Source organism: Austrofundulus limnaeus, unplaced genomic scaffold (assembly GCF_001266775.1).
Source record: "Austrofundulus limnaeus strain Quisiro unplaced genomic scaffold, Austrofundulus_limnaeus-1.0 Scaffold5, whole genome shotgun sequence".
NCBI classification, from domain to species: domain Eukaryota; kingdom Metazoa; phylum Chordata; class Actinopteri; order Cyprinodontiformes; family Rivulidae; genus Austrofundulus; species Austrofundulus limnaeus.
Genome location: NW_013952407.1, coordinates 1,765,783 through 1,776,801, shown reverse-complemented (window position 1 = coordinate 1,776,801; position 11,019 = coordinate 1,765,783). Strand labels below are relative to the sequence as shown.

The window sequence follows — 11,019 nt, the reverse complement described above, 5'->3', positions numbered from 1 at the left end:
AAAAAAAAAAAAAAAAGGAAGAAAAATAAGAGTCGGGATTTTAATAAAAGCTAACCAGAAACAAGACAGGAAGCAAATAAAAAGTATGTTTTGTTCCAAACAAAAAAGTCTCTTGTAACTGTGACATATTATTTCACAACAGTGACTAAATCATTGTGAACTACTTCAGATGAGTCTGATCTGTTGCTCCATACTGTACAAAGAAATATTTAAAAGAAAAAGAAAAAAACCCTTTTAAGAACAGAATGGGTTTTATCCAATTACATTCAGAAGGGATTTTAATTTGATCAACTCCAGGGAGTCTGTGATATTAGGCTAGTTTTAACTTTATTCATCCACYCAATGCAATTTCTCTTAGAAATCCACCATCAAGCTATAAACATTTTCAAATGTCCTTTAGGCAAATTTTGGAGAAGAAATAAAAACAACACTATGAACCATTTTGCTTCAAATAAATGAACTTCTGGTTGACTTAGTACGGAGGAAACCGGGATAGGGATTTATGTGCACCTCTGACAAAAATAAAGTCTGGAATAAAATMACATCAAGCTAAAAATGAGAGTAAGCAATAAAAGCCGACCTCTTTTAAAGGGCTGGTATCCTGTCTAGTTAATTAAATTAAGGCCTTGGTCTTTATCTGAGGTAATACATGAAGTTTTTTTTTTCCCTATCTCATGGTTTCCAGCGACATTTTACTTTCATCTTAGCTCTTGTTCTGACCTGGAAGGAGCCCACAGCCCCACTTGCGAGGRGCTCAGGGACGTTACGTCGAGATAGGCCATTACCATCCATCAGTCCCCACCCACAGTTAATGCTTTTAAGATGCAGTGAGAGGTCCACTAAGACCTGATGTTGCCCCCAGAAGGGGCAGATGGTGCAGATGAGGTTATAATAAATGGGAAAATGACCAAGAGAAGGCAAAAATGATGAAGCTCTTAGTTTCACTTAGTAAAATACATCAGCTGAAAAGACAGCAATCCCAACCCTGAAGTAAGTGCCTAACTGGTATAGTGAAGGGAGAAGGGAAAAGCTTTCTCGCACATTAGACCGGTAAGATGTAGAGGTCAGACAAGGGTTGAAAAAAGGAGAGTGACATATGAAATCAAGAGTTAGGAACACTAAAACAAGAATAACATGAAAAGAGGAGGGGGAAAGAGCTTCCTGTGTGCCTCTGCTGCCCTACATTGTCTAATGAAATCCATCCAACTCGGCTGCTCTTCAGCCTGCGACAAATGCAGAACACTTAATGGCTGAGATGCTTGAGATGAATTCTATTATGGAGCAAATTAAAAACCTTGCCTTGCGTATAGAGAGAAGAGGCAGTTCGAGAGACCAAAGCATTTGAAAGTAGGTGATGCAGTGTCCATCTGGCTCCGCTTGTCTTTCCTTTCCCTCTTTCCTGAGTGTAAGACAAAGCCTGCCCTCACCTGCAGTAATGAAGCTGAGTTTGTGCACTGAATTAGCCTCCTGCACTTCATTAAATACAAGCAGTGGATCAAACACACGTTTCCCAGGCTTTGGAACCCTGCCATGCTCACATTAATTTTTATAGGGGCTCCATCTGTGATTGTCCTTCAGTGGCATTAGCAGCTTGAATTCCCTCAGAATTTTCCTGGATCTTTCTTTACAACACAAACACGCACACACACAGGAAACGTCTACACACACCTCTGCTAGTGTTCCTTCCCGCCCTTCATAAGCAAACACTGAGAAGAAAGTTCAGTTCCCACTGACAGAACACTCACTTTCTAAGAGTTTTTCCCCACACATTTTTAAGGCTAAATCTCCTATCAGAATAACAAATTAATTAGGCCCTCTTGTCCCGGACCAATATAGTTACTGTGTGATAATCAGGACGTGAAGACTGATATAATTCCTTTCATGTCTTGTCTTTCATTTGTGCAGGAAATGACATAATAAACTTATCGAAATGGAGTATAATTAACTGTAAGAAGAAAACGTGCTTAAGATAAAGAACATTATAAGCTACGCACAAACCAATCAAATAGCAAAGAAGAGATGATATTGGAGGGGTGGATATTTTTCAAATGTCCTTTTCTCCCTCTTTTAGGAAGTAAAACAGTTGCTCTTTTTGAAGATAACACAGATCAGAAGAGGAAGGTTTACACTTTCAAAATGACACAACGTTTGGGGAAGGTCAGAGTATGCGATGCATGCATTACCAGCTTTTCCCTCCTATGAAATCTGAAAAAAAAAAAAAGCCTCACAGGCTGGGACGTCTCAAAGAGCACAGAGAACAGGTAGAAAACTTCAAGAGCCACAGTCCAAACTGAGAGAAGCAATATAGAGAGGCAGCAGATACACTGCAGGAGCTTTCAGGGTTTGAAGTTGGCAAAGCAGCAAGTTGAAAGGACTAAAGGAAAGGCCCTCTTTCCTCTGAAGACCCATAGTAATAAGACAATAACAGACGAAGGAGAGCTTCCTTATAGTGGTGCTGTCTAACTCTGATCACTATATCCACATCAGCAAACACAGCTACATATTTAGCTTCTAAATAAGAACTCTTCTAATGAGTTGTTCTTTTGAAGCAGGGATCAGGCAGGGAGATGTGTTACTATAAGAAAAAGGAAGAATTTCATGCAAAAGCTCAATAAGAATATGCATTGTTAATAGTAATGTTTCAATTAGAAAGAAAAATGAAAAAAAATCTGTTACATATTCGTGCAGCTGTAATCGTATGTGCAGAAACGAGAAGTGGATGAAAGACAAGCACAACTTGAAACTTTGTTAAATCTGTCATTTAGCATGGATATGTCATTTTGCTTCATAAAAACAAAGTCGTCTATTTAGGCTCAATATTTTTTGAAGAGGTTATAACTGTTTCGTCCCCTTTAACGCTCATATCAAGACGGTACTAACAGCGTTCTGAATAATTTATGCAGACAGTTGCAAAGTAACAACTAGCAAAATAATAATAATAATAATAATAATAATAATAATAACAATAACAATAATAAATAAAAAACTGACCTGCTGCTTTTTCTGAAGGTAGAATTAGCATCAACAGCAAGCCAGACTTCCCCACCAGGTGTGTTCATAGGCCAAATGTGCAAAGTGAGCACCGTGTCTGCAGCTCCACAGGATGTGAGAGAGATGGGTTAAAATAATCTGTCAAGGTGTTTTATATGTGTGAATACCAGTCTGTATAGGTGACCAGCACATTTTTTTCTCTGAAGAGAGAAAAGGGCATCACCATGGGTGACCCAACTAGGCACGGTAAAGCCTCTAGAGTGAGCATTATCCCTTAAAGCTCCTAAAATACAAAGAAAATATTTTATACATATAATCTGGACATCATTCAGAAGCTGAGGGGTATTACAATAAATAATAATGAAATATACTCACTACCAAAAACAAAAGGTGCCAAAAAAATTCTAATTTGAATGCAATTTGATCCACAGGCAAACTAATAGTAAATAATTCAATTTGCAACTCTAGACATATAGAAAAAAAAACAGGCAAAGGGGGTGGCATTACAAGTGTAAAGATTGTGTTATCAGGCAGTTGCCAGAGCTTCTTCTAGTCAGTTAACTCAATGATTAAATACACAAAATGCCAAAAAGAAAAAAAATGTATAGGTCTTCTGGACGGGTTCTTCTTTAATTAAACGTTTTGTTAATGAAACATTTCGAGTGATACTGGCTATACCAGTATCACACCACCCCCTGTTAACAATAGGTGTTAATTAGGTGTCAACGATAGCCATGTGATATGAGTATCAGTCACGAGGCAGGGCTTAAAAGCCTGAATTTTGRCTGAAACTCTCAGACTGAAGAAGTCTCTTGGAGGAGAGACGAAACGTTTCATTAGAGAAGAACCTGTCCGGAAGACCCATACAATTTTTTTTCTTTTTGATTTTTTACCTGGATTACTGAGATGTATCAGGATACACAAAATGCCTTGTAGACACATTAGACAACTTTTACAAAAACTTGGCAGGGTTTAGTAAAAGCCATGCCGTGGGTCATATGGTTCAGAATACCTCCAAGTGGGTCTATAGATGTCACTGTAGTCCAGTGTTAGACCCAAAGACTTCATGGAATCATGACCYAACGGGTCTGCCTTCTACTGTGTGTATCAGCTTTAACATCACCACAGTGCAGATCTGCTGAAGCTCGTTAGGCCAACTTGCCACATGAAAGGAAACGTTGGCTGCTTTTAATTTTACATACCACCTTCAGCAGCTTTAGAAGCATTAACAGACGTCCTCATCCTGCGGCAAACATCACCGCTAACTGCTGCTAACACTTCTAACGCTGCTGAAGATGGCATTTAAATTTTAAATTCAAAGTGTGTTCATTGGAAACAATATGGATGGTAGATTGTCCAGCAGTTTCAAGTGAAYCTTGGATATTGGCTGAAACTTCAAGTTTGATGTCTTATTGGGAGACATTAGCAGCATTAGCAGTGTTAGCAGTGTTAGCAACATTAGCTATTGCCTCAGGATGATGATCTATGTTCCATTCTGAAACTCAAATGCAAACTTCAACATTTAAGATTAATTTAGATTTAGGATTTAATATTTAGATATTTTTTTTACGTTTGAATTCAACATTTAGTAAAAAATTAGTAAACAAATAAGAACAGTGAGCTAAATAAGGAAATGTTTGTGGAAATTTTTAACACTCAGAAAGTGAACTAAATAATGAAAATGTGTTAGCGATTTTTTTACAGTTTATTTTACACTTGGTGCCCCATATAAAGTTTCATTTATTTACACCACTCTGTCAAGTTTTTTTATTAGTTTGTGTAATAATAATAAAAACAATAGTATCCTAAAGAGCATTCAAAGGAAACACTGACTCATGTGGAGTCAATAATATTAAAACATTTAGGATGTACCATAAAGTGCAACACCACTAACAGTCTCTTACTAAGTGAATTACTAAGTTAAACCTTACGAGACATTGTGTGGTCATTTGATAGATTTTGCATGTTCTGATTGCTGTGTTGAACATCATTAAAAAGGTAATTTCAAAGTCAAAAATACTTTAATTCTTAAAGAGACACATTTTGCTCCACTAGGCTTTAATTATCAGCTTTTTACTACAAACTTGTTCTTTTCTTGCTCCAACAAGACCTTGGAAGTAGCAGGCAAAAATAAAATCTGTTCATTTCTTATGTCCAGTTATTTATTATCCCTGTATGATATCTTTATTCAAGTTAGTTAGACAATGTCCCCCAAACAACTTTATATAATGCATTTGCTTGGTAATTCTTAAGGGTTCTGCTTTTACTCATTCTTGGATGAGTTTAAACAAATAAAAWAAAAACTTTTTTCCCTGTGGTAAGTGGGTTGGAGGATGAAACGGAGCTGTGTAACAAAAAAAATAAAATAAAAATAAAAACAACAACTTGAGAATAGTGTGATTTTATTTCTAATTATTAAGAAACAAAAGAGAATACAAACCTTCCTTTTCACAGACAACTCAATAGATTMTTTTAAAGTGTGTGTGTTTTGGCACACACTTGTCTCTTACAAAAGCTGAAATGTAATAACAAGGTCATTTCGTGTAGCACTTGTGTTTGCTATGTTTTTGGATCAATACCGAATGCTGAGAATTCTTTTTAGACGTCTGACTAAGCGAAAGACTTTGTGTATCTCTGAAGTAAAACACATTCTTCGTGTTCCAGAGCACCCTGTGGGTGGCAGATGCCTACTGTATGAGAACATTGAGGTTTTTTATTTTTACTGAAGCACTAACCAATTGGAGCACTGTCTCAGTTTAACACCCTGTGAATCCTTCTGATGGAACATAACAACCTTTCTCTCTCTGTTTCTGTCTCGGCTGCTCCTCTGGGGCAGTGGCCCCTAATTAGGAGCAGAGCTGCTGGATATACATTTTCCCTAACAAGGTGAAAGTAACTGAATGGGACAAGCAAAAACTAGGAGTATCAACACTCAGGCCCATCTGTCTGAGCTCTACAAGTTTGCGGGAACACGTTAAACATACAACTGAAATGACAATCTGCTGTTGTCTTGTCCTCCCTGGCAAAGCTGTGAAACGGTCCTTCTCCTGCTGCAGAATATATAAATCTATCTGCGCTCCGAAATCTCCAATTTAAACGTAGGGGCAGGCGCGTGGAAAATGAAAATGTAAATCTTACTGGGAGATGAATTTGAGGTTCGTTTGCTTTGAGGGAAGAAGAAATATTACCCAGCGCCCTTTTTCTTTTTTTTTCTTTTTTTTTTGCGTGTTTATGACCGGTATCATTTGCCTCCTATCTAATAAACCTAAACAGGCTGCAGTGAGATTTGATTCTGTTCACACTAAAACATTCAGTTTACTTTTCAGTGCTACAGCTGTCGACTCTACCTAAGGTTTTTCTCGGCGTGGTAAAAGGAGACGGAGGCAGGGAGAATGGATTTGAGCCTGAACACTTGTAGCAGAAATCATTTTGAATTAATGGCTACCTATAAATCATATCTAGGTGTTTTCGACAGAAACTTTTTACTGTTCAAATGTTGCCTCGGACTTGTTTTTGTGAGAAAGTTCTTAGAAGGGAATTTAAACCTTGTGATTAATTTTATTTTATTTACCATTATTTAACCAGGCAAGTCCCATTAGGATCTCAGATCTCTTTCTCAAGGGAGGCCTGGGCCTGAAGGCAATCTATTGAACATGTTTTTAGGGGCGGGACAAACCAGAGTATCTGGTGAAAACCCACGCAAGCACGAGGAGAACATGCAAACTCCTCACAGAAAGACCCCAGGTCCAAACTGGGGATCGAACCCTTTCTTGCTGTGAGGCGTCGGTGCTAACCACTGAGCCGTCGTGCCACCATGATGATATTATTGAGATTATAATTCATTTAAAAAGATCTGTGATTGTAAGCCTCATAATATTCCTTGAAAGAAAATATATCACTCCCCGCGTTTCATGGCAGAGTTTTAAACTAAAGTCATTGATCAATTTTAGCTCCACATCTGCAATGACTGAGTCAGACATTTGTTTTGTTTTGTTTTCTAATGTCATCTAATGATGGCAGCCATCTTGAACAAAGTTGACTTTAATTGTGTATTCACACCAGGAAAGTCCTTTGGTCCACTTGTTTGGTCCGGACCAAATAATATACTTTMTTTTCCCTTTGGTTCAGTTTGCATTCACATTGTGCTTTTTGCAAGTGGACTATAATTTATAAACAAAGCCCCGCAGGTGATGGTCATTGCTCTCATTGGACAGATATGTTGGGGGCAGGACAGAGCACGGACCAGGAAATAAAGATGGTATTAATAAAACTGACTATTAAGAATATRAAGAGCAGCTCATTCAGCCTTGGTTTTGCAATGATATGTTTATAACTTTGGAACAGCTTTGTCAAATGAGTGCCGCAACCTAAAGGAGACGAGATGCTCTGTGTTCTCTGACCCACAATGGCTAATTTTTTGTAGCGCAGTGTTYGCYTTAGCAACACTGAAGGYCTAATGTTYCTTAGCAAAAYRMGCTRGTGAAGTCCAAAAAGGTGCATGCTTCCTGTAGTTGGTTTGGTTCTAAGCCGGTCTGTATTCACACCAGAAGCGYACCGAGACCACCRCAAAAACAGGTCTTGGTCTGGTTGATCCCCACCAGGGTTTGCATATGCACACCTGCATAAAAGGTCCGGACCAATGGGGGAAATGAACTCTGGTCCGTTTAAAGTGGACCAAATATGTCAGGTGTGAATGCACCCTAAAAATTAATCAGTTGTTAGATGTACATCCAGTAATTAATTTCTGAGTGTTTCATTCAAATCAGCCCACTGGTTCTTGAGAGGTTTTGCTAATGCTGCAGTCAAATGAACACARATGCACACAAAAAACACAAGTATTATGTATTTTCTGCCTTTTGCATCTTTCACTATGTTTCGTGTTTAATTTTTTGTTTGCCATTTCTCTACATTTTGTTTATTTCCTATGACACAAATGTAAAAAGAAAAAGAAAAAAAAGCGATGGTCTAATCTCTCTGTRTTTTCCCTCTGTCATTCAGGCTCTTTGGTACAACAGGGAACTGTGCAGCCTGCAGTAAACTGATCCCAGCCTTTGAAATGGTGATGAGAGCCAGAGATAATGTTTACCATTTGGACTGTTTTGCCTGTCAGCTTTGTAACCAGAGGTAAGAATGGGGATCATAACTGCACAAGACTGCCTTAAAAAAACACATGAATGGAGCCTAATAGCCTAAATGTAAGGTGTTTTTGTCGGCAAACGACATTTTCTGTTTAATTACATTATAGCAGACCACAGCATGCAAACTTGGTTGTCTTGTTGTGCTGTTCTGCATTTGTAAAACCCTGCTAATTATTTCCACTATGACACAGTGCCAGCAGTCTGTCTTTGTTTGTGGCTAGATTGTAAATCTTTAAAGCCAGCGGGATGTAAAATTAGCTCTTGTTCTTATGTGTGAGATTTCAAAAGCTGCAGAAGTGAAGTTCTACAGAAGTTCCTTGCAGCAGAAAGGAGAGGAAAAGATCAGTGGAGGAGTAACATGGTGTCTCCAAAGGGAAAAGGTTATAGAACTGGCATGACGTACATACAATATGACATACCCAAATATTGCTTTTTCCTATTAATATATTYTCAGTAATGACACCAGTCTGAGAGTCCTTTGCATGCTTGTCAGGGGTTCTGTGACCCTGTTCCTCTACACAGCACAAGCCCATTAACCTTGTGCAGGCCAGATTCAGTTACCATAGTGAACACCTGCTGTAAGGGAATTATGACTGCAGCCTCTAGACTCAGCTGGCAGACACAAAGCCAGGCCTCATCTGGCACAGCATCGCCATGGCCGTGACTGTTACCAGCTTTATTTACCGTGTTACCAGCCTGGCGTATTACCGAAGCCAGGCTATTTTCAGCCACGTTCTTATCGTCACTCGCTTTCAGTCACATTACGGAGCTGCACACAAACAAACAGCAGCATAGAGGGGAACATCAGTCGTGTTATTTCCCCCTCTTCAATTGATTCAGACTTTAGAGAGAGGGGAAAAAATGATTMTGAACATTTCAACCAAACTGGTGTCTGAAAAGCTGACCCCGTGGCAGAGTTTCCTTGGAGACTCCCATCCGTTTGACCACAGAGAGTTGACCCGCGCCAGCGCTGGCATTTGTTTGCTTTCAAATAGGATGGGCTTTTAATCTCATTTCATTTGAAGGCTTCCAAGCAGGCTGCGAATCTGACAGACCAGCAGTCCTGATGTTCAGGATGAAAAGTGTCTCAAACCAGAGATAATCAGACTGCACCATCATTACCTGCTGTTTTCAGATTCAACATTTTCACGGCTCGAGACAAACCCACTAACACACAACCCTTTTGTCATGACGCCGGCAGGGGCCGTCTTTYTGTTCATCGCGGTAACGTCTCTTTTTGTCTTCCAACAGGTTTTGCGTCGGGGACAAGTTTTTCCTAAAAAACAACATGATTTTGTGTCAAATGGACTATGAGGAGGGCCAGCTGAACGGGAGCTTTGAGACACAGGTTCAATAGTTGGAACCTCGAGGCAGCAACAATCGGCTCTACACTTTACACACAAGATGGATGTTCTGCTGCACTTGGAACAAGACAAGCGTCCGTCTGCTTGCCTGCAATACTTTTTAAGACCCCTTTATCAGTCCCTAAGGACTCTATTGTAAATGTTCAACTTTTTGCCCCTTCCACACACACCCCACCTCCCCAAACACTGAGCAGTTACAAATTTTGATGTACAGTTGTGCCTGCTAAGCTGAGCACTGTATTGCTTGTATGTTTTGTGAAATTTGTTTCTTTTTTTTCTTTTTTTTTTTTAGTTTCTTTCTTTTAGAAATGGTTCACTGGAGGGTATGTACAGTCTGTTTTCTCTGTATATATAAACTGGAACATTTATTTTATGAAATGTAATGCAATTTTATTACTAGTGTGAATTAAAGATTCTTAAATGTTCATAGTGAGTTTATTTTTCGCCTCTTAAAGACAAAGTTATTGAGAAGTTATGTTGATATAAAAACATCAAAGAACTACCATTCGATAAGACATTATATTTAAAATTCTGTTTAAACTATAATGAATGATTTTATTACCTTTTGCTATTTTCTAACGGAATTGAAAATGTTGTTGAAAATTAACTCAAGTCGAATTTTATTTGGAAATAAAAGAATGATTCTCCAAACTGTGCTGTTGTGAACATTGCAGGTGTCATGGAAGTGAGATAGGCATGAGCTACTCTCAGTGAGTCATGCTTCACTAATTGCCATCTGATCATCAGGGTGAATTGGCCTGGAAATGAAATGCAACAGCAAATAAATTAGAGCGAAAATAAATGCTCATTGAGTTTGAGCTGACTGAAACTCATCAGCGACAGAAGCACGGGGCTGTATTTAAAAGGTACTTTTCCCAGAAGACTGCGTTAATAGAGATGCATGACAGTCTCTGTCTGATGAGGTTATTTCTGATAATCACACCAGGAATCAATGCACAGTCAAATAATTATCTTATCCGTCAAGTGATAAACCACTTCAGTGAGTTGGTGCATTATATCTAGTTGGATAAATTAACTCCTAATCTGGAAAAAGTAAGATATTGTTACCGTGATATTTTCAGAATCACTAATGCAGCTCTTATAGAGATTTTAACCCAGATTATTTTCTATAAATTAAATCAATAAATATCTACTAAATACATTTTAGTTAATTGAAATGGAAGCAAAAAGAGAGTTAATATTTTCATTAGAAAAAAGTTAAAATCCAGAGGTTCACAAAGTGTGGCCCACAGGCCAAGATTGGCCTGCCAAATCATTTAATTTGGACCAGCAGCAGTTTGTTAACAGATTATAATCTCCTGTTGTCCCATATTGAAACACTGCATTTCCACTTATAATCATTCCTCCTGTTGGTCCAATGAATTTATAAAGAAATGCAGTGCAGATAGTCTTCACTCATAGTGCATACTTTATCTTTGAATTATATTAAGATTAAACATGAAAAACATTTAAATTAGATTCAAGCATGTACATTTGCACACATTATATGATCACAAATACTCATA

General features: G+C 38.3%; 1 protein-coding gene across 1 annotated transcript in view; it reads left to right on the top strand.

Annotated features, from left to right (window-relative positions):
* Positions 1–9,918, top strand: part of lmo1 (LIM domain only 1) — a 26,786-nt gene extending 16,868 nt beyond the window's left edge. The window contains exons 3-4 of the mRNA XM_014026646.1: positions 7,990–8,115; positions 9,381–9,918. Coding sequence (XP_013882100.1) covers positions 7,990–8,115; positions 9,381–9,486 — 232 coding nt within the window. The 3' untranslated portion in view covers positions 9,487–9,918. The remainder of the gene's footprint in view (positions 1–7,989; positions 8,116–9,380) is intronic.
* Positions 9,919–11,019: the final 1,101 nt, after the last annotated feature.